Source organism: Electrona antarctica, assembly GCF_951216825.1.
Source record: "Electrona antarctica genome assembly, chromosome: 24".
Lineage (NCBI taxonomy): Eukaryota > Metazoa > Chordata > Actinopteri > Myctophiformes > Myctophidae > Electrona > Electrona antarctica.
In genome coordinates, this window is record NC_136803.1 from 14260085 (window position 1) to 14285084 (window position 25000).

Consider the following 25000-nt stretch of genomic DNA (forward strand, 5'->3'; position numbering starts at 1 on the left):
CACACACACACACACACACACACACACACACACACACACACACACACACACACACACACACACACACACACACACACACACACACACACACACACACAGACAGACAGATAGTGGAACTGTGTGTTGTGGTGCTGTCACCAACCAACGGGCCTCTGGGAGAGTGACTGCGGCCACCAACCTCAGACCAGCCATGGTCGTGACGTGTGCACATGCTCGTGCGTGCGTCTGTGTGTGTTGACGTTGCATGGCGGTGACGTTGAGGTTGGATATGGAAAGTGAAACCACCTCTAATCAGGCCTGTCTTCATGGGAATAAATAACCACGTGGTTTGTAACCACATTGACTAGAGCTTATTGCGACCGAAAATTAGGTCAAATGTCCGCAACACAAACATTAAATGCCATTGACCATGAAGGGAAAATTCTGCTCTCTCATTGCCCACCGCCAAATCTTATTTCACTGGAAAGGTAGCAAACCACCACCAACCTCATCTTGGCTACAAGATGTTGTGCTATTCCTGAAATTGGAAAAAAATTAAATTCACAATCAGGGGCTCAACCGATATATTTTTGAGTGGTGCAACCACTCCCTTACGGAGCTATGTGTGTGGGTGGGTGGCTGGATGGGTGGCTGTGTCTGAGCACGGAAACATCATGGTTGTTTTTCACCACCTGTGCGCAACCTAACACACACACACACACACATATTAACTGTATATATGATGATTTTGGGTGTGCCAGTACAGCACAGTGACAGTACAGTACAGTAGAGGGTACAGTAGAGGGACCCCCACACGGTAACTCTATCATTTCTCAACTGTTTCGGACGCGGGGCGGCTCACCGGAACCGGCCCGGCCCCCTGGGTGCCGATTTTCAATTACTGGCAGCCCTTCATCACTTACTTTAACAACTTAGTTTTGTAGTTTTGTTGATTTTTTTGTTTCGTTTTTTTTGTCGGTTTTGTCTTGTTAGTATTTGCAATACGCGCATGTGAGCAACTTATGTGTATTTGTGTAAAAAGAGGAAAAATAATTGACAATGAGGGGAAAATTACGTCATATTGTCCCCACACGTCTCATATTTGCCATCGGCAATGAAAGGAGAAATTAGGTCAAATATCCGCCAAATATGACGTAAATTTGTGGCAACAGGCATTCTGATTGGCCATATGAGATGATGTACGATGATTAGAGCGAGAACTCTTGAGAACTCACAGCGAATGCCCGGTCACCCTTTGTTTTAAGCTTGGTCCCGGGAATTTCTAGAAGACCTTTGTTGGAGGACCTGAGAGGTCTAACATTGGTCTTAGGAGGCAGTAGGTCAGTGTGAAAGCCACACAGATATAATGACATATTAAAAAAAGTAGTGTGAAATACATAACGATCTGATGACTCGCCGACAACTATAAAACTCCTACAGTCTGGAGGGGCCATTACTGTATACTCGACACGTTCACACACAGATTCACACAGCCTCGCATGCACACTTTCTCCCTCTTGACCTCGCAACTTTTAAAATTGAGCAAAGGAAGGATGGAGGGAACGAGGGAGGAGGGAACGAAAGAGAAGAAAGGGGAGAGGTTGGGGGGGCAGTTGGAGGAGGAAGAGGAGGAGAGAAATCATTTGAAAAAAAATGAAATTAGCAGCTTTAAAGAGCCCGGGGGCAGATGGAGCGGCTGTCCCCCGTGGCTACGCTTTACTGATGGAGGGAGATGTGTTAAGCTTGACTGGCTCACACGCCCTCCACCCCATTCCTCCTCCATCTCTCCTCCATCTCTCCATCGTCACTTTTCTTTTCTTGTTTTTCTTCTTTTTTTTCTTTTTTTCTTTTTACTAATATGAATGGCGTGATGAAGGGAGGAGGGAATGGAGGAGACAGGAGGGTATAAAGGGACGTGACGGAGGTGTGTGTGGTCAAGTCACATCTCCATTCTCTTCTCAGCTTGAGTCATTTTATAAGTCAGAAATTATAAATCTGAAGGGGACCTGCGACAAAATTGAGAGATTTTCCGACACCTTCGATGAAGATGATGAAGGCCAACAGGATCCAGTAGTCTTTTTTTTCTTCTTACAAACTGTTATTTTCTGTTCTTTTAGTGCATTTGTCCATTGTTTTCCTTCTATCTTTCCTCTCTCTCCTTGGCCTCCCTGGTTTGCGAGTGTAAGCTGAAACCAAGACATGAACTCTGGGACTTTTTCCAACTCCAGCCACCTGTCCTGGGCCATGTACCTGATGAGGAAAGGCCGCACTGGAAACGGACTCTTTGGTAAAAGTCCACTTCTTTCTAATCACCCGTCTCCACCAGACGCCATCACTGTCTTCATCACAGTCCACACATTTATCATCATCATCCTCACAAACCATCTGGTTTCGTAAATCATCCTATTGTTGGTTAATTCATTCCTGGCTGCGGTATAGAGAATCCAAGTACCCTTCAGCAATGCGTGGTGTTTCTTTTTTGTCTTAGTTTGACCTATGTGGTTTGTGGACATCATGTGTACCATCATCATCATAATCTTCATCGTCAATATAGGCATTTCCACAATATTAGATGTGGTCTGGCATGTTTAATCAATTGACTCTTACCCAAAGCATACTGTGGTTTCTATAACAAATAGTCTCTATATGTAGCCCCAGAAACGGGACGCTAGGGTTCATGTCGTAAGTGCATTTCAAAGCACCGTCTCCAAACAACCTTTTTTGTCCATTTCTTCTTCTCATTGTTGTTGTCTCAGTAGCTTGGCCCTCTGGTCCTGTGGTTTCACAATCAGCTTTCAGGGTTTTTTTGCAACGGTCATGTCCTGACCTGGCTGCACAAAGAACAGCTTTGATTACAGTGATAGTGTGATTTTGTAACATGATGGTTCTGCATTATGTACGTGCACTGCAAAAACCATTGCCATGAGGGTCCATTTTTTTTACACTCTCACAATGAACAATCAGGTCAGGCCAGTTGGAGTTGTGCCGGTCTAAAGGGCCGAGTGCGGATGGATGGATGGTGGGGAGCTAGAAAGAAATGAAGCCCAGTCCGCTTTTGTTAGATCGTTGCAGCTGCACCAGCCAGAGAGCTAAGAATAGCACAAGTATTTCTAAGGCACGGCCTTCCCAAGGACCTGCGAAAGTAAACTTTGAATTGTTTGATCCAGAAGGATCCATTCCACTGGACGTTCTGTTCTGTTCTGTGAGGTCTGAACTAAAGGTTCTATCCAGCAGCTCCTGTCAGTCCATCTTCAGCATCTACACTAGTGCAGCAGTGAAAAGTAACTATGTACATTTAGTAGTACTGCACTTAAGTAGTAAGTAAGTAGTATGTTTTTTTTGTGGCTTTCGCCTTTATTTTATTTTTTTATGGAGGGACAGACAGTATGCTGACAGGAAATGGGGAGAGAGATGGGGGGGAAGACATGCAGTAAAGGCCGTCGGGATCGGGAGTCGAACCCGCGGCACACTGCCAGACTGGATTACCAGCCAAGGTGCCTGGACCACTGAGCCATGGCCCAAGCCTTAAGTGCAATTTTGAGGATTATTTTTATTTTATTCGTGATACTTTATATTTATACACTACGGAAATATTGTACTTTTTACTAATAATTTTACATTCTTTCTTTAAAGATATTTCTGCCTTTATTGATGGTATATAGTGGAGAGAGACAGGAAACAGGGAGAGAGAGACTGGGAATGACACGCAGCTAAGGTTATCGGGACTCGAACACACGACTCGCTGTCAGCTATGTGCCTATATGTGGTATGCGCCTGGACCACTAGGCCAGCGGGCGCCACAATTTGTCAGCTTTAATTATCAGTTAATTTTCAGATTTAGATTATTGATACAAACTCATACATTGTTTAAAGCCACCCAGAAGCAAATTAAGTGATTAAATGCAGGCCAACTTTTACCGGCTATAATTAATTAATTAAAGTTATGAACACATTAATGCATTAGTAATTATAATCCAATAATATGATTGTGAACTGGACCAATAGTCGTCATAATGACAGTCTCAAGCTCTTGTTATTACTTTTCATTGGTTCAATATATATAAAAATCCATACACACTTTGTGTCAATCTGAGAACCCATCGTCAAAAAAATAAAGGAAAAACAGCGCCCTGACTTTTCCTTGAATTTGACGGAATATTGACAGAGTCAAGTCTGTCTCGAGAGACTACTTTTGTGTAAACACTATCTACCATACAACAAATGAAGGAATTAATTTTCAAACGTTTTGAATAATGTAATTATTTAATTTATAAGGTTTCTGCCTGACAATATAATGTATGCACACAGTACTACAAGTCCTCAGGGTTACTTTATCCATTTGTATGTTTGAGTCAAAGTTAAATTAACACTAATAATTTTACTGTATATATATATATTATTTACTGTGGTCTATTTCCAGCCTCTGAAGAGGGGGTCGGTCAATTAGAGGACCATTTGTTATTCAAAACATTTAATTGATTGATCGGCTGATGACAAAGTACCTCCAGCTGATAACATGGATGTGCAGTACTTATATGGCCCGCGCCGCCACGTATCGATAGCTTTGATAGGCGACTGAAGCATTTATTATTGATCAGGGGACACTTTCACCAGGTCACATTACAAACGGCTCTGTGGGAAGGGCTGGCACAGCGAAATGTAAGTCATCTCTCTCTCTCCCTCTCTCTCTAGCTCCCTCTCTCACTCTCTCCCTCGCTTCCTCTCTCCATTCTTGCGAAGCAGTTTCATTATCTAGAGTTTTTATTGTATTGTCTTCATCGTAATATTTTAACCACACATTTTATGTCACAATAAAGGCGCGTGGAAAAGAAAACCTAAATTGTGTCCGGAGTGTTTTGGACTTCAGCCATGAGCGAGAAAGAATGCATGGCGAATGAAAATCATATTCATATATTATTTGACAGCATGCATGGGTCTGAAGGAGGCTAGCCATGTATAGTAAGATCGTATTTCTGTGTCATTCATTACATTAAATATGTTTGACTACAGTATAAGGTACCGGTAGTAAAATCCTCTGTTTTATAATCTACTTTGCCATGCACCAATATAACCTTAAATTAAACAATGAAACAAAACACATAAATGTACTAACCAACTAAACGCATCTGAGTTTAAGTGGATCTATAGGTTGGTTCTTCTCCCTACACCAAGTCTTTGGGAAACCTGGGAAATGCATTTGTCGGCCCAGTCCAGGCCTGGTTCTGGATGAGTGAGTGTCTTTTATGTGAAAGCACGAGACTATCTTTTTCGCAGAGCCATGGGAGTCGATGGGCGCTGATGGGGCGCTTGTTTTACAGCGCTACCTAATACTAGTAGTAGGAAGTACAGGGCCGCCCGCGGGGCAGGGCTTTCTCACATTCTAACACAGCCAGAAAACCCCATTCTGGCAGCCAGCTCGGTGGCGTTCCTCGCTAGTCATTAGAATCCCAATCCACACCTTCTGGTATCGAATCCCACTGCCGCTACAGTTTTTCCAGAATACGATTGAACGCACGTATGTATGCCTTGGGTGTGTTGTGTAATACTGGGAATCGGTTTCCCAATATTACTCTACACCACTGCTCTACACCATAAATTATTGCCGAAATTCGGTGCTCTACAGATCTAGCAGATCTACAAGCACACAAAACGTCACAGCGCATTGTGAGCTTGTAGATCTGCTATTATTTTTCAAATGTTTGCCCAATATTATATTGGGGTCGTTAGGGTTCATGTGGTACTGGTTAGACAATAGTCTGTCTAAAAAGGTCTTGTTCTCCTTAGACAGGATCCAGGCAACTGGCTTCATATCGGAATTTCTAAATAAAAATATAGGCTTTGTTATGTCATTGTTTTTAAACAGCTTATGCTGGAATTTCCATCAGGATCAATAAAGTATCTAGCTACAGTATCTATTCCCCACCAGCATAGATATTCCAACATGAACCATGCAAACAACAGGGAATTAAATAATGGAAATGTAAAATAGGGAACTGAAGTCATTTTTATACAAGGGAGTTTTCCCCCGTGCAATCCGTTGATGAGAAGATTTGAATAGTTCAGTGCGATATAGCTGCTGCAAGGCCTAGCTACTAACTGGGTCTACAACCTTCAATGAAAGCTGAACTGTTAGCCAACTGACAAAATGGTACAAACAACTTCAAACAACGGTAAAATGCAGAACATAGGGCAGGCTTAGGCTATCAGGGAAACAAGGAGTCTGCAAAAATATATAAACAAATACCTAAAGAGATATTTCTGTGATTTCTGAAGTCACTTCAGATCGTGGACATGGTTAAAGAAGGACAGGTCAGTCTCAGGAAGAAGCGCTCGTTACATTTTTTATTACTCCCCTTTGGGGAAACAGAGAGAGGGCGATGGAGAGACGGAGAGATGGACTGGCATTTATCTAAAGCCCCTCTGACAGCCAGCCAGCCAGGCAGGCAGGCTGCTTGTTGATTTAACTCAAATCAAACCCCATGGCTTATATTTAGAAAAGAGAAAATGTAACAGTTTCATGGCATTTTGTTTGATGGTACAGCCTGAGCGGGCGGGTACATATACCTATAGTTAGTTGTCCCAGGCATAACTTTGGTGGTTAAGTCCTTTATGGGTTTCCTTTCTCACCTGCACTTATTTTCTCTTTTAATGTTACCTCTTTGTACTGTTTTTTATTGTGCGAATAAATAAAACGAATACAGTAGGTGCCAGCCTGCCCTGACATAGGACAATGTTTCAGGCATTGTCTATTCTATTCTATAAATACAGCTGATTTTCCATTTATATTCAACGCTATGATCTCTTTGTAAAAGTTCTGTGTACGTTCAGTAGAAAAAGCTCTATTGAAACTGTATTACACACAGAACAGACCAGCCCTCACTTTCATTCAGACACATTATTTGACACCCTCATTATTGCTAATGTACTGCTGAATAGTTATAGGAACATATATCTGGGCTGGCTTTTATAATAAAGAACTAAAGGATATTGTTAAAGTTTGAAATGTAATGTAATGATATCCAGTGGATTGTTTTGATCACTTGACAAAATATAGAGCATTTTCAAGAAACTGATACACGCACACACACACACACACACACACACACACACACACACACACGCTCGCTCTCACACACACACACACACACACACACACACACACACACACACACACACACACACACACACACACACAGGGTAGTACAGTTTGATACAAGCAAGTATGCTAAGAGGATTTATAACCCAAGAAAGCACCATTGCTTGTTTCCATTGGGGTAGTTCATACTCAATTCATCAGAGTGTTCACTCAATGACAATCTCCGTATAGATGAGCAAATAATACAAGTGAAACCATAATGAAAATGTGAATTTTAACTGATGAAAAGGACATTATTAGAGTGGCTTGGGAAGTGTGCTGTTGTGTGGTCCCATTAGAGTTAGATCACCTGCTGCCCCCTATCGGCAATATATGGTACTGACAACCTGTCTATGGTACAGTCTGAGTTGGAGAGAGACTGCATCATCATTATATTATACATACATGATACTGTACATGCAGTGACGCAGTAGAAGAAGCATGCATTTGTGTCCGATTGTTTTCGCATTCAAATGTGACCGTTTCTGACCGATGCTGTTTTTTTCATGTCATGTGAAAGCAGGGAATCATAGCTTCAAATTGACATATTGGTTGTTCAGTTTGACCTATACCAGGTTTTGGAGATAATGGCTTATAGAGTAATGTCTTTCAGAAAACAGCGAGTTGAGAAAACAGGCTTGAAAGGTCCACCCTAACATTACACCTAGCTACATGTTTAAGCATTTATTTCATATTTACATGTGAATTTCAGCTCTGACATATCTCAGACATGCTAGTATGTGAAGAGTCTGCCTGTGCTATTAACTCATTTTGGATAAAAAAAAAAAAAATCTCCTAAAAAAAAGACAATCGTACCCTATACCTCCCCTCTCTGCTGTCCTCTTCTCTATCTGTGTGGGAACATATAAATAATGATTGTCTTGTAAAACTAGGAGCAGAAGTTCAATGACTGAATGTAAAATGAAAATGTGATGTTTCAAGTTATGTCTGCTGGCATTAATGACAACTTTGACTCTCTCTGTCTGTCTGTCTGTCTGTCTGTCTGTCTGTCTGTCTGTCTGTCTGTCTGTCTGTCTGTCTGTCTGTCTGTCTCTGTCTGTCTGTCTGTCGGTTCATCCAGAATGCTAGACATCATAATGTGATGATGATGATGATGATGATGGGAAAATTGTCACGTCATCACATCCAGCAAACACGCAGTCATGACAGTGACTAACACCACCAGAACACTGAGCATGCATGGGAAGGGTCCGGAAAAGAGTGAAAGAAAGAAAGAAAGAAAGAAGGAAGGAAGGAAGGAAAGAAGGAAAGAAAGAAAGAAAGAAAGAAGACATGCTGTTTCATTTTCTGTCCATCTGAATTATTTCTTTCTTTCTTTCTTTCTTTCTTTCTTTCCTTTTTTCTTCTTTCCTTGGTTTTGGCTATATAGGCTATAAGATTTTTATTGCATTGTTTTCTTCATATTTTCCTCTCTCCTCTCCGTGTTGTCTCTGGCTGTGAAACCACAATCCCAGAAACGAGACCACGAGACCACCAGCGGTCCAGCAGTCCTAGTGCTGGAATTCCATTCACACTCCTCTCTCTCTCTCTCTCTCTCTCTCTTTCCCCATCCCTCCCTCCCTCCCCCTCTCTCTGCGCTTCTTCCTCGTCGTCCCGCCCCCTAGACGAGCGGACGCGACGCTGATTGGTTAGACCCCCGCGTGGCGTCCCGCCCCGGCCGGCCTCTCATTGGCTCAGGCCTGTTTCCACATGTAAAATCTCGCAGCCAATGCGGTTCATTCCAGCGCGGCCAGTGCCGGTAAAAGGCTGTCTCGCAGACCGGACGTCCATTCATCTCCAGAGAGACACACACGCATTATCATACATATACAGACAGTTATGAGCTAATGTGGGGAACACACGCAGAATGATGTGGTAACACAGCACAAGTTGTCGCGCTGAGCTTCCTCTTTATAGAAAATGCATTTTCCTTCCACTTTTTTGTTGACATCTCTTTCCGTATCGCAACAACGGCACGTTCTTTCTCGACGCGCAATGATGAAACACCCGAGAGACGTTTAGAGAGAATATATAAAAACACAAAGTCCCGAATGATCCCGTGTGTGAAGCTTTTAAAAGGGTGGCCTGCAGCCAGCTGCTTCTGATTGAGTCCTCGGGGAGGTGGAGTTGAGGTGGTTTTGCAGTGTCTTTTTTAAAGCGGCTGAATGTCGGTGTTTAACGGGACGAACTGAGAGAGAGAGAGACGCGCCGCGGGACCGTTCCTGCGCTCCGCTCCGGACCTCCGAATGACGCTCAACAGTTCACGAGTTGAGGAGTCCACAACTGCTGCTGCCGCTGCACACCAGAGATTTACTGTCAAATTATAACCGAGAAACAAGTACATAAGAAGTGTTAGAGGACCCAGCGGACCGGCTGTTTGAGACTCTCCAATCAACTTTATTTTCCAAGGAAACTATAACTATAAGGCTTACAAATGGTGTTTCTGTGGGACGCAAAATACGGTACTATTATTATTATTATTATTATTATTGTTATTATTATTATTATGTAGTCGTATATTTTTACATTGAAAGGACTCATCGCAAACGGTAGGCTATACTAAACATGTGTCGCCATAAAAAAGTAAAACGCTTGTGAAATATTTAGTTTGACATTCTTTCGGAGCATGATGCGATGCGACTCAATATAACTCATGATGACGAATCATATCATGATTCATAAGTGGAGGTAGTGTGAGGATGGAACGGTTCAAATGTCCTAATAAAATGTAAATATACTGTATATGAGAAGAGGCTGCCCTCCACTCAATTTAGAGCCGTTTCAAATTAATCAACTATTTTGCTACCAATTAAGGAGAGAAGGAGCGAAGGATTGACATTCCGTCAGATGAGGGACTTCTTAGGTAAAACATATATAAAACATATATGGGAGAATCCTTAAAATTGGTTGCCTGAATTTTTGCTATATAGGTATATACGTTAATTGGGATTGAGTAAACTATGTTTCCTCGACTTTGAGGAGATGGGAGTCAGTGCGTGGGTGCGTGAGGTGCGTGCCGTGGCCGTGCAGGGTAAACCAGTCAGTTTCCTTATTGTGTGGTTAAGATTTGATGGCCAACGTGTGGTTCATCGTTCATCAGCCTTTGCTGCTGCCGTGGGTAACGTTTTACATCTGGCTGCTTATAGATGTGGTCGTGAGATTGCGGTGCAGTTTATACACAGTTGTGATGACTGCATGTGCGCGCGGTGTGTGTGTGTGTGTGTGTGTGTGTGTGTGTGTGGCAGTTATTTTGTTGTTCTCTTTATTAACGTTTATATCGTTGATAGAACTTCCCCATCAACTAGTTCTATCTCTCTCTCTCTCACACACGCATACATGTGTTACTTTTAATCTGCATGTAAAACATGCCTCTATGTTTAATGGGCATTTAAGTATAGTATAGGCTAAATATATATTAATCTGCAAAACTATGAAACTCTACTTCTTAAAATAATACCAATCGTCTCTGACTGTGACTGCAGCCCGGTGTTGACTTTAAATGGCTCAGATCATATCTGACAAAAATAATGAATCGATAGGAAACATAATCCCCATAAGCAATAATCCTCCTGCTTAGCCGTGCAGTTCCTTCCTGACCTCACCGTTTCCACTTTCTTGTCTCCAGCATTGACACATAGTCCATGGGCTACTTGTATACGTATTGACAGGTTCAAATGATACAGATCAGGGGTGGGCAACTTTGACGATGGAGAGGGCCACTATATTTATACAGTCACTCCAGAGGGCCACATTGCATATTACGGTCGTAGCTAGCGACGCGTTTTGACCTTGTAGATCAGCTATTTTTTGCTATATTTGAATTTAAATCCTGAATTATTTTGTTGCTATTTTGGAATTGGAATCTTGAAAAGTATTTTAGACTGAAGTAATTAAAGCGGGTCATGTTTGCATGATTGGAATTATAGCAGAAATTAAATAAATGCTATATCAGTATTCCAATATTAATCCGAGGGCCGCATTAAGTGAAGGTGGGGGCCGCAAGTTGCCCATGTATAATAGAGATAATTGTCTGTTTCCGAGCTATACGTTTGATTTGAATTGTAACGACAAAATCTGCAACGGGCAAAACCTGTGTCTAATGTGATTTGAAAATTGTAAGTCAGAGACAGTGCAACAGCACATGTGTTATATGAGTTAACCTCTGCACATTTTCGGAGCACCGTGGCGTCTCAACCAGTTTAATAGCACATGCTTTGTATAAGTCACATTAGTCTCTCTCTATTGTAACATTTAATAACAACATTTCTTAAAAATGTGTTAGCCCATTAAAACCGGCAGGAAAGCATCATGTGTATTTTTTATTTTTGCGTTGGCTGATCAAAAATAGCAGATGTACGAGCCCGCAGCGCGTCACTTCGTGCTTGTACATTTTTGAACATTTTTGTACAAATCTTGTGTGAGAACTACTGATTTAGAAGGAATTCGTAGAATCGGCCTCGGGTCCCAATGTGTTATTAAAACACACCCATATCCTCTTTTGCTGTGAAAGGGGCTCAAGAGTTGTGACACTTAAAGGTCAGATGTTGTAAATCCAGTGAGTTTGCAATGATCATTGCGGCTCCTGACAGTATGCAGAGCAACAACCGTGTTGGGTTTAGGAGTGTAAAAGCACTCCAAACCGCCACCATGAGGCATCGATTGTGGCTTGGCTGACTGACAGGCCGGCCGTCAACCTGAGGGAGACGGACAGACGGACAAATAGGCCCACGGACTGACTGACTGACAGAGAGTGATTATGAAATAGACAGACAAATACAACCACAGACTGACTGACACAGAGTCATTACAACAGACAACAAAGACACATACATATACCCGCAGACTGACAGAGAGTTATTATACAGACGCACGCACGCACGCACGCACGCACGCACGCACGCACGCACGCACGCACGCATGCACACACACGCACGCACACACACACACACACACACACACACATTCACACTCACACTCACACAGACATAGCCTTTAGGCAAATATAAGCGCACACAGTGAGGTGGGAACTGGCCGACATGACAGACAGATGCACAGAAAGATTGGAGACATTGGCAGACAGGAAGACAGACAGACAGACAGACAGACCATGAAATCATGTGGTGGTCTCTTTATTATATTCGGTTTCCCATGCTTTGATACGCTTCCTCTTTTAGCCTACATTGACCTCCCTTATGGTCATTTGATCGTATGTTGTGATGTCATTATATGTCTGTCTTAACCTCAATGTGGTTTTCCCCCCGTCTGTTAAAGTGCATTGGGGTTGATTTCCCTTTGGCCCGAAGAGGGAGAGAAATAGAGGCGCGGTTTGATTTGGATTCAGTGAAAAATAACTTGTGGTCAGGCCACGTTTGTAGAAGAATAGTTCATATTATTGAAGTTAATCGAATGTGATGTTCTTCATGGGCAAGGATTGAAGGGGATTTTTAAAGAAATGGACACACCACACTTGTGTGGTAGAATTGTACACGTTCTGTGTCACGAACACACTTTATTTAGTTTGTACACGCACGCACACACATTTACTAAGTAGGCTATACATAAGTACAATTTAGATGTATTGTTTTTACTTTACTGGAGTATTTCCAATTTCCGATACTTTTACTTCTACTCCGCTACATCTCGGATCCAAATATTGTAAGTTTACTCCACTACAATTATTTGAAAACTTTAGTCACATTTCGCACATACATTATGCACTTCAGCCTGATATTCTTTTCGGCCATTTGAAAATAGCAGATCTACAAGACACAGATCTAGCATCACAATGCTACCAACTGTGAGCTTGTATATCTGCTATTTTCAAAAGATGTTTATACATTTGAAAACGTGAAATGGGACATTCTTAATGACTTTAAGTACATGGTGCTTTTACTTTTGATTACAGGACTTTTACTTGTAACAGAGTAGGCCTACTTCTGCATGGCAGTATGGATACTTTTACTGAACCCATTTAGGACTGAGGCATTATACAAATGTCTTCTAAATCCTCACAGTCTTCTGAAAAACCTATGTTTCTATGTCAGTAGTTTCTAATGTCAAGGACCCCAACAATTATAGCCTATGAAATTGGCCGCCGACACCCATCTGAAAATATGTTGTTCCAGGAACCCCCCAGAAGCAAAGATTTGAGTTAAAAGCGTTCGCTCTGAAAGAATATATATTCTAAGATTTGCGCCACATTTTCACGATTTTTCAAAAAATAGCTAAAGTATATGCTTAAAACACCAAAAGGGGTTCCCGCCCTGAATGGGTTTAAGTTTATAGCCTTGCGGTTCCCAGGCTTTTATTTTCGTTCGCATTCGAGTACGTTTATATTGTATTCAGGTCAGTTTCAATATTCTCTCTCTCTCTCTCTCTCTCTCTCTCTCTCTCTCTCTCTCTCTCTCTCTCTCTCTCTCTCTCTCTCTCTCTCTCTCTCTCTCCACAGACCCGGCCCCGGGTCGTCGGTTCACCCCCCCGTCCACCACCCTCTCGTCTGGGGGTAAGATGGCCGAGGGGCTGGCCCAGGAGGCGGGAGCTGGCGCCGCCCTGGTGGGGAAGCTGCGCATGGCCGACCATGGCATGGTGGAGGTACAATATACTGTGCAAATCGGGAATGAATATTATATGTGTAAAATAAACGTATTTGACTGTTTTAATATAGTTTTTAATCTAATCTATTGATAATGTATAACTTATAATACAATAATATAATATAATTTAATCAACAGCGATTATAGATCAACAATATTACTTTAACTTACTAATATGTATAATAGCTTAAATGATACTGCATGAAATAAGAACAACACATATTTACTATCTTGATTCATGATCACTCATGAGATATTACAACACGGGACATTTGCAAGCCTTAATTAGGAAATAGAAAGTAACGTGTGTGTGTGTGTGTGTGTGTGTGTGTGTGTGTGTGTGTGTGTGTGTGTGTGTGTGTGTGTGTGTGTGTGTGTGTGTGTGTGTGTGTGTGTGTGTGTGTGTGTGTGTGTGTGTGTGTGTGTGTGTGTGTGTGTGTGTGTGTGTGTGTGTGTGTGTGTTTGTGCGTGCGTGCTTGCGTGTGTCTTCCAGGTGATATCGGACCATCCGGGGGAGCTGGTCAGAACAGACAGTCCCAACTTCCTGTGCTCCGTTCTGCCCACGCACTGGAGGTGCAACAAGACCCTGCCCATCGCCTTTAAGGTGCGGCACGTGTGTGTGTGTGTGTGTGTGTGTGTGTGTGTGTGTGTGTGTGCGTGTGCGTGTGTGTGCATGCGTGTATACGACAATATTTGATATACAGGCTCTCAACGTGTCGCCTATTTTCGCTATTTTAGAAGTGGGGCTTAAGTGGTGACTCATTTTTGCCACCCACTATTTCTTTCTGAAATGACGCCTCAGCGCTATGGTTTGTGTGGGCGCATCGTCTTTCACAAAACCACAAACAGACGGATCAAATCATGACTACAGTGTATTTAATCATGAAAGTCATATTATGAACCGTCTCTTGATTGTAAAAGTTGATTGAAGTAACAATCTTCGGGCTGAAATGCACTAACTGGATAATACATTTTAAGGTCATTGTTGGATTATTGATTATGATTCCTTCATTTATCCTTTAATTAATGAATTATGTGGTTGTTATTTACGCTTTATTATAAAGTGCAACAGGAAGTGGAAGCTAGAGAGAGAGAGGAAGTCATCAACTGTCGGCGTCGACCACACAGTGAAACATGCAGTGCTAATTTAGCCAATTTTAATAGAGTGTTTAATCCATTTTGGGCGGGAACCCCTTTTGGTGTTTTAAGCATTATGTTGTACTTTAGCTGTTGAAAAATAGCAGATCTACAAGCTCATAGCGTGGCACCAAGTACTCAAATCTTTGCTTCTGGGGGGTCCCTGGAACAACATAATATTTTCAGATGGGGGTCGGTGGCCCAATTACATATAATTCTGGAGGTCCTTGACATGAAATAGTTTGAGCACCACTGATACAGAAACATGAGGTATTTCAGAAAACGGTCAGAATTTAGAAGATTTTTTTTTAAATGTTACATTTTATACAGTACACTCGTTCATTATTCTGGTTTGATACAAAATGTGTGGTTTGTGAATCGGTGGTTTAGAAGCCTTCTTTTAAAGGGGTTGCTGATTTCCTCATGGTACACCGTGATGCAGCTAATACAATTAACGGATGGCTGTGCTATAGATGTAGGTGTATACTGTCCATATGCTGCCCTATACAAAGCCAATAAAGTACAGTAACTACAGGAAACATTGGCTGATATTGGGTTTAAAAGTGTCGACTGGTCAGCCAAATGAGATACGGGCAAAATAAGTGATATTACAATGTCAATATTTTCTTGAGGTAATTGTTAATTATCCCCCAAAATCACGAAAGCTAATTTGACCTTTGGGATACACAAATAAGTCTTGTGTCCAAAAAATGACTCTGGACTAACACACCCATATTAATTTGATTTGTTGCAGTTGTGTTGTGAATTTGCAATGGTTTATTATTATTATTATTATTATTATTTTTATTATTATTATTATTGATTTATTTATTTTATCTGAGTTGAACCTGCAAATCTGGAAAACACACTACAGCCTAGGGCTTCAACACCCGGGTTAGATGAGATTAGAAAAGAAAAAATAAATCTTATGTCATTCTTCAATGCTGAGGAGGAGTAAACACAGTGATTGCAGTAGAGCATGACACAGAGAAAGCTGGAACTGCACGATTTACTGTTTCAACAAACAAAAATGGACCAAATCCAAAATCTCAAATCTGGAAGAAAAATTATAATACTGTAGTGTGTGAAATACATGTGCTTTCTACCCTCTCCGTTCACAAATTCTCCGGATGTGCGTCCATGGGACAGCTGTGATTGACCTGGTACAGAAACAAATATGCACACAGCATGTTTGTCTTGTCAATCTATATACAATTGTATATAGATTGTAGATTGTGTACGATTACCTCCAAGTATATGACTAATGTTCACAAACGATAAGCAAACGTTTCAAAGTGTCTGCATGTGGCTCGTTTTTTTTATGGGCAACACAACAAACCAAACCATGTTTTGTTCATGTTTTTTTCTGTCTTGTCAGCGAGTGCATCTTTTCTGTTGCGACAGTTGGTTAACTTATTATCAATAAACACAATATGTCTTGTCATATATCTGCACGCAGAGCTGTCTGAGGCATAGCGTCTTGGTCGGTATCGATGCGTGTGAGTGTGTGTGTGAGTGAGTGTGTGTGTGTGTGTGTGTGTGTGTGTGTGTGTGTGTGTTATTATGGGTGTCTTTCATGCACTTTGGGACAAAATGCATTTGCAGAAAAGTAGCTTTTAGCAGCAGCACACAAAATTGATTGATTGAGTTGCATGCATTAGCGTGCTGGTGCATGTGTGTGTGTGTGCGTGTGCGCGCGTGTGTGTGTGTCTATGTATGAGAGAGAGAGAGTTATGGATCATTATGGGGTGTCATGAGCGGATGTCACTGCCTTTTACTGATAATGGATGATGGTTGGAGACGCACGCACGCATGCACACACACACACACACACACACACACACACACACACACACACACACACACACACACACATGCTGCAGTTGCAAGCATACAGTACAGTATTTTCTGAATTGCATGTTAATAACATCAACACATGCATGCACTTGTGCATTTACACCCACATTGTGCATGCACACACACACTGCACACACACACACACACACACACACACACAGTGCTGTCCGGTTGATCTGAGAGCTTCATAATTGTTTCCTCTCTCTTGTTTGTTCTGCTGGGTTGTTTTCATGCTCCATTGACACTAGTCTCTCTTGTCGAACCACTGTATGTGTGTGTGTGTGTGTGTGTGTGCGTGTGCGTGTGTGCCTGCCTGCGTGCGTGCATGCGTGCGCGCGCGTGCGCGCGTACGTGTGTTTTACCCATGTGACTTCCAGGAGTGATAGTTTGTCAATTTTCTTGAAGCAACTTCCCTTTGACCAGCCAGAGCTCTTGTACCCCATAAAGACCAAAAATAAATGTTAAAGACTATGGCAGAAAATCTAGTTTTAGTTGCCAAAACATAGATAGTTATATATGAAAAAGTAATGCTACAATTTATGAAAATGCATTCATAATTACATTTTCCTGCCAGTGGCTGTAAATTCCTTCTCTTCATTATGGCACTACATTAGCAGTGCCCTCTCAGATGGTTCATATTATCTCAGATGTACAACAAATGTTTTAACCACTTAAACTCTATACTGACTGGAGTCCCCCAGGGCTCTATACTAGAGGACTTCCTGTTTCACTCTCATTGTTTTTGCAGAATGTTTGCCCCATAATTGGTGCGCTATGAGTTCAAGTGGTTATTGTTCATTTTGTAGCAATGATTCTAATGATGTGTCCTCTTTGGTGAGAGACAAGACAGTGTAGGAGAGACAGACAGTAGGAAAGCTGAGAGGGAGACAGCGTAGGAGAGACAGACGTAGGAAAGCTGAGAGGGAGACAGTGTAGGAGAGACAGACGGTAGGAAAGCTGAGAGGGAGACAGTGTAGGAGAGACAGACGGTAGGAAAGCTGAGAGGGAGACAGTGTAGGAGAGACAGACAGTAGGAAGGCTGAGAGGGAGACAGCGTAGGAGAGACAGACGGTAGGAAAGCTGAGAGGGAGACAGTGTAGGAGAGACAGACGGTAGGAAAGCTGAGAGGGAGACAGTGTAGGAGAGACAGACAGTAGGAAAGCTGAGAGGGAGACAGTGTAGGAGAGACAGACAGTAGGAAAGCTGAGAGGGAGACAGTGTAGGAGAGACAGACGGTAGGAAAGCTGAGAGGGAGACAGTGTAGGAGAGACAGACGGTAGGAAAGCTGAGAGGGAGACTGTGTAGGAGAGACAGACGGTAGGAAAGCTGAGAGGGAGACAGTGTAGGAGAGACAGACGGTAGGAAAGCTGAGAGGGAGACAGTGTAGGAGAGACAGACGGTAGGAAAGCTGAGGGAGACAGTGTAGGAGAGACAGACAGTAGGAAAGCTAAGTGGGAGACGGTGTGACATTGTGAAGTTCAACGATGTGGCCGGTGAACTTCACATACCAGAAGTGATATTTCTCTTTGTGTATATAAAATATCCCTTTAAGATGACATTTAAGATGTGGAATAGTTAGCTGACAGGCATTTGGCTGCTCCTGGCGTGTCAAATAGTGAACTTCTGCCAGAGCAAACATGAATCCCTGAATCAAGTGGACTTGTCAAACTACATATTATGGTCCAGAGACCACAGCTACGCCCGTCCGACCGCGTCTGTCCTGACCGTGACCTCGCCACGTGTGTCGCTGGGTTTACAATGTCAGACATTTTCTTGTGTCAAGGACCCCTAAATGTATACGTATGTGTCCATCTGAAAATGTTCATTTTGAGAAATTCTGATTTAGTGTAACGGCCCTCTTTTTGTCACTCCTAAACCCCTCATCCCTAAACTTCTTTGCCTTTTTTACTATTTTGAAAAACATTTTTGAATTTTTGAATTGAATGAACAAATGTTTTCCAAAATTCCCAAAAAATAGGTCAAAGACATTTATGGATAAGGGGTAAGGCAGGCACTGGTGAAAATCGGGCCCTAATGGCCCTATCTTGGGGACGCCTTAACCTTTATCCCTAAACGTCTTCGCTATATTTTACAATCTTGAAAAACATTTAAAAATATTTCAACTAGCCGATCTACATAGACACATTATGAGCTTGTAGATCAGCTATTTGAACTATTTTAAAATGTTTCTCAAAATAGTAAAAAGAAATGGGCAAATAAGTTCATGGGCAAGTCTTTTGAATACACCATAAAGTCATCTGAAATTGTTTAGTCTTTGTGACTAATTATGTGAAGGAATGTAAACCTTTTTTTTAAAGACTAAAAAAGGTCTCCCTCTCTCTCTCTCTCTCTCTCTCTCTCTCTCTCTCTCTCTCTCTCTGTCTCTCTCTCAGGTGGTGGGCCTGGGGGACGTCTCTGACGGTACGTTGGTGACGGTGATGGCGGGGAACGATGAGAACTACTCGGCGGAGCTCCGCAACAACACGGCGGCCATCAAGAACCAGGTGGCTCGCTTCAACGACCTGCGCTTTGTAGGACGCAGCGGCAGAGGTACAGGGAGACCATGATAATGGACATAGTGTACGCACACACGTGCTCACACACACACACACATGCACGCACACACACTCTCCCTCTCTCCAACGGCTGTAAGACCACAGTTACTCCAAATCAGTCACAGGCAAATGCCCTGCCTTATCTATTTAAAACACCACACATGTGTACATAGGCACGAACACACACACACACACACACACACACACACACACACACACACACACACACACACACACACACACACACACACACACACACACACATATTATGCAGAAACAACACAGTCATCTGCCACACCTGTGCGCAGACAATCATAAAGACACGCACACAAACACACACACACACACACACACACACACACACACACACACACACACACACACACACACACACACACACTCACAAGTACGCTCACTCACTCGCATGTTAGAATGCATGCGTGTTAGAATGCAAGTTACCCACAGCAAAACAAACGCTTGAATAATTTATTTTCCAAGTAGCATCATTTTGTACCGTTGAATTTCAGAACACGTCGTCCCAAAAAAGAAGTCCCTGTTACAATAATATCTCAGTCGCACAGCGAGCGCACGTTGTGGGAGGCTAATTTGTTTTCATGCAAATGAGCCAGTTGTCAGGGGTGCAGTAGGCCTCCATTTTCATTCAGCTTGTCTTGGTTTGAAAGGTGGTGAAAAATATCTGTGTTATGACAAATTACTCGTGTGAGTAATAGTGGTGGAAAGTAACTAGGTGCATTTACTCAAGTACTGTACTTAAAGTTTCTATAAGCAATATGTCAAAAATGTAATGACTTTTTTTAGTTGTAGTTGTAGTTTTGACATCTGCTATAATAAAAAGTTTGTGAGCTTGTACATTGGCTAATTGATGGCACACAAGATAGGGCTCCTAGTGTCTGTACAGTACAGTAGGCCAGGCCTACAGTACTAATTTCCGGACTATAAAGCGCACCTGAATGTAAGCCGCACCAGCTAATTTAGGGAAAAAAACAAATGTGTACATATACTGTACAAGCCGCACTGGACTATAAGCCGCAGGTGGCCATGATAGAGATAGATTTAGAAGGTCCCCTAGTGGCCGTTAGCTGTAAAACTCCATAGATTAGCCGCACCCTTGTATAGGCCGCTGCAGGGTTCAAAGCATGGGAAAAAAGTAGCGGCTTATAGTCCGGAAATTATGGTAAATATGTTTTTGTATGAGGTATACAGGTATGTACATTTGTTTCTGTATGAGGAAGTTGCCTTTCTGTGGCTTTTACCCAAAATCTGGTCATTTGGTTCGATATAAATTAATGGAAACCATTACAATCGGTTATAACTTTTGACTTCACCACATTTGGGGTCTTGTTTTTTTTGTTTTTTTGTCAGTTGTTAGTGTATTGATTAAAGTTAAGAATGGAGAAATCAACCGTCAAGGGCTTCTGCCAGAAATATGTGAGGGGAAGCCTCGCCCCGTACTGGGCGGCGCATCTGGCAGGGTTTCTTTCTTTTTACAGGAGTTGGGTGTTGTCATATTCTAATACAGACCCAATGCCACATCTCAGCACCAATTCCCCATCTCAGTACCGGCCTCAGTGGCTTGGCTCGCTAATCATTAAGACTCCCAGCCCACACCTCCTAGTATCTAATCCTGCTTGTGCGACTATTTTTCCGCCAACCACGGACAATTATTTTTGCAGATGTTTCAGAACGCGCCGTCTCAAGCAAACTTGAGCAACGAGAGCCACCACCGAGCGAGCGAGCAAAAGCGAGCGGTGTTGCCGTGTCGAACGTTGTGAAGTTAGCTTGAGCCGATTCAGCCCCGTCCGAGTTGCAACCCGATAGGCACAGAATAGCAAATGATGTTGTGGGGACTACTTTTGCCCCAACTGCCACTCCAAGTGACTACTGCTGGGCTGCTGGATGCAAGGGGTTTAGGCTGCTATGTCTGGCAGATATAGTTGACAGGTGATATTATGTTCTGCGTGTGTCTTTAGAGTGTTCAGTAAAATGGTAAATGGTACATTTATATAGATAGCGCCTTTATCCAAGGCGCTTTACAGAGATTGTGCATTACATTCACCCATTCACACACCGATGCCAGAGGAAACCATGCAAGGCACCAACCTGCCTCGGGAGCAATTAGGGATTCAGAGTCTTGCTCAAGGACACTTCGACACTAACTCTGGGGCAGCCCGGGTTTGAACTGGGAACCTTGCGGGGCGGGGAGGAGGAGGAGGCGTCATGTTCGTTTCATCACTTGGTCATTGGTCACTTGGTACCAGACAGTGGCCTTGTGGTTAGAGTGCCCTGAAACTGGGAGGTTGGGGTTCGATCCCCGGCCGGGTCATACCAAAGACTGTAAAAATGGGACCCAATGCCTCCCTGCTTGGCACTCAGCATCAAGGGTTGGATTGGGGGTCAAATCAACTAATGATTCCCGAGCACGGCGCACGCTGCGGCTCACCGCTCCAAGAGATGGGTCAAATGCGGAGAACAAATTTCACTGCGGTAACGTCTGTGTATCGTACGACTTTGACTTTGACTTTGACTTCATTTCCAGAGCTTCCGTTGCTCCAGACCGTATGACCAAAACATTTGAGAAGGGAGGCAACAGACTGGCCACGCGATACTAGCTAAAGCCCAACACCCCAACTCCATACTCCAGTGGTTCCCAAACTTATTCATGTCAAGGACCCCCAAATTAGCCCATGGACCCCCATTTGAAAAGATATGCCAGGGACCCCCATAAGAGAAGATATATTTTTTGGGCTTTTTCTGCCTTTATTGATAGGTTGAAAGTAGATTGACAGGAAATGGGGAGAGAGATGGGGGGGAAGACACGCGGCAAAGGCCGTCGGGATAGGGAGTTGAACCCACGGCGCGCCGTCAGGCTGGCTCAGCAGCCTAGGTGCCCAGACGGTTAAGCTAACCGTCCGGGGATAAGAGAAGATCTTTAGCAGTGATTCTCAACCCGTTTGATTTCAAGGACCCCCAGTTTGACATACATTAGTCTACGGACCCCCATTTAATGGCATTTCTATCTCTGGAACCCCCATTCATATTATAAAATCAATGTTAATTTAACTCTTGAGAGTGTACAAAATTTGGTTCCAGTTGTACACAGACCCATAAGGGTCCATTTGGTTTCAAACTATCATTTAGCTGGGGACCCCCTGCAACTCCCTCAAGGACCCCCTCATACACTCATCATACTCATACTCCATACTATGATACTCCAAACTCATACACTCATACTCCATACTCATACATACTCCATACTCCATACTCTATACTCCAAACTCATACACTCATACTCCATACTCATACTCCATACTCATACATACTCCATACTCTATACTCCAAACTCATACACTCATACTCCATACTCATACTCCATACTCATACATACTCCATACTCCATACTCTATACTCCAAACTCATACACTCATACTCCATACTCATACATACTCCATACTCCATACTCTATACTCCAAACTCATACACTCATACTCCATACTCATACTCCATACTCATACTCTGAGCGATATCAACTGTATGCTGGTCAGCCTGAAAACACTATTGAATAATAGTTAATTAATTCACCTGAGCAACTTTACTGTGTCCAAAACCACATGCTGACAACCTGGTGAACCACCACGCTATGACTGGTTCCACTGGTGACAACAGTCAGTGGTTTGGTGGTTGGACTGGCGGTTTAGTAAGGAGTGTGTGTGTGCGTGTGTGTGTGTGTGTGTGTGCGTGCGTGCGTGTGTGTGTGTGTGTGTGGGGGGGGGGGGGGGGGTTTGGATGATTTCAGAACTTAGTCATCGTCAGTCAAACTTCCCCGTTTTTCACAAGCACTTCATGCAGACATGCAACCGCCCACACACTAACACACACACACACACACACACACACACACACACACACACACACACACACATGTGGTGAAATACGGACACTCATGTGGTTAAGAAGAAATTCACCCACACCCAAACACACCCGCCCATAGAGACATCCATTTACACAACCCTCTCTCTCTCTCTCTCTGTCAATCAAGATAAAACAATGTATGTACAAATATATATTGAATATAAATAGGAATATATTAAAGGTGTAAACAGAGCTGTGTTACATTAACACTTTACTAGAGATGTCCCGATACTGTATCGGTATCGGAAAAGTATCGGATCGGCCCTTATTTGGTCATATCGGTTCATATCGGTATCTGCAAATACAGTATGCCAGAATTGCCAGTCTAACCACAGATCCTACACAGGGTAAGGGGTTGACACTATAGCAGGTAAATAAAATGTTGAGGCATGTGGAGTTTGCTTTGGAGTTGCCCAAACTGCAAGTGCACATTTGAGTGAGGAGTCTGCTATAAACACAACACGAGATACAGTATAGCTAGATAACTATAAACACTATTCCCGGTCGGTGGACTTCAAAATAAGATCTTTTTTCTTTTTGTATTATTATAAATATTATTCTCTGGTATTCGGTATCGGTATCGGCTAACACAGAAATTGTGGTATCGGGATCGGATCGGAAACGAAAAAAGTGTATCGGGACATCCCTAACTTTGACTACTATCTTGTGAAACTATAAAAAGATTGTGCATTTTCTGGTAGAGATTGTTATACATCCATATAGGAGACTATTGAAAGTTGACAGCAGTATTTCAATGTTTTTGCATTCACTTAGTATAAAATACATTTGCAACAATTTATTCAAATGTAATTGAATTAATGTTAGTTGCTCTGTTTATATAACAGTATTTCTATGGACCGAGGTCATTTGCTGTAAACACTAAACAGTGTAGGGTATAAACAGTGTACACACAATGATATGTATTCCTTAAGGTGCTTGTGTTCCATTTGATGTCCTTCTCCTGTCACAGCGGCTCACAAATCTCGCTGCTGTGTTTGCACATTGTTGTACTTCACCCAACAGATATGGGAGTTTTTTGTCATTAGTCATGTTATGTTTTCAAACTCTCCTTGGGTGATTGTAATCCGTGGGAAGTCTCTGATGTCTTGGTACAGTGGGCAGCCGGTTAGGAAGTGTAGCTCAGTCTCTACCTTGCTTTGTGTGCAGTGGGTGCATAGTCTGTTCTCTCTCTCTCTCTCTCTCTCTCTCTCTCTCTCTCTCTCTCTCTCTCTCTCTCTCTCTCTCTCTCTCTCTCTCTCTCTCTCTCGCTCACTCCCAAGTGTTTCACAACAAACCACAAAAAACCCTGCAGGGAAAACAAGCAAAACAATACGAAGTATACAATGTGATACAAGGAATGAGGAGTCCTATATGAGGTGGGGTGAGATTTCAGACTCTCTCTCATTCAGTCTCTTCCACCCTCCCTCCAGCTGCCATCAGTTTATCTAACAATCTGTTGCATTTTCTGTAAAACCGTCTCTGTAAAGTGTAAACAACTTGGAGAAAAACACTAACCCTCTCTGTCCATCTCCTTCTTTCACCATATACCAAGAACCTACGCGTCTCTCTCTCTTGAACAGACAGACTGTGTCTGAACAATAGTTATATAGTGTCTTATATGAGACTAAGGCAGCGAGAGAGAGAGAGAGAGAGAGAGAGAGAGAGAGAGAGAGAGAGAGAGAGAGAGAGAGAGAGAGAGAGAGAGAGAGAGAGAGAGAGAGAGAGAGAGAGAGAGAGAGAGAGAGAGAGAGAGAGAGAGAGAGAGAGAGAGAGAGAGTGAGAGAGACACCTGGCATTGCCCACATGTGTCTACT

General features: G+C 42.7%; 1 protein-coding gene across 2 annotated transcripts in view; it reads left to right on the top strand.

Annotated features, from left to right (window-relative positions):
- The first annotated feature begins 8879 nt into the window (after positions 1–8879).
- The window catches only part of runx1 (RUNX family transcription factor 1), a 32582-nt gene continuing 16461 nt past the window's right edge, over positions 8880–25000 (top strand). For both annotated transcript variants that reach the window (XM_079495050.1, XM_079495051.1), the window contains exons 1-4: positions 8880–9576; positions 13563–13705; positions 14201–14311; positions 19095–19251. In XM_079495050.1, the coding sequence (XP_079351176.1) occupies positions 9549–9576; positions 13563–13705; positions 14201–14311; positions 19095–19251 (439 nt within the window). In that variant the 5' untranslated portion in view covers positions 8880–9548. The remainder of the gene's footprint in view (positions 9577–13562; positions 13706–14200; positions 14312–19094; positions 19252–25000) is intronic.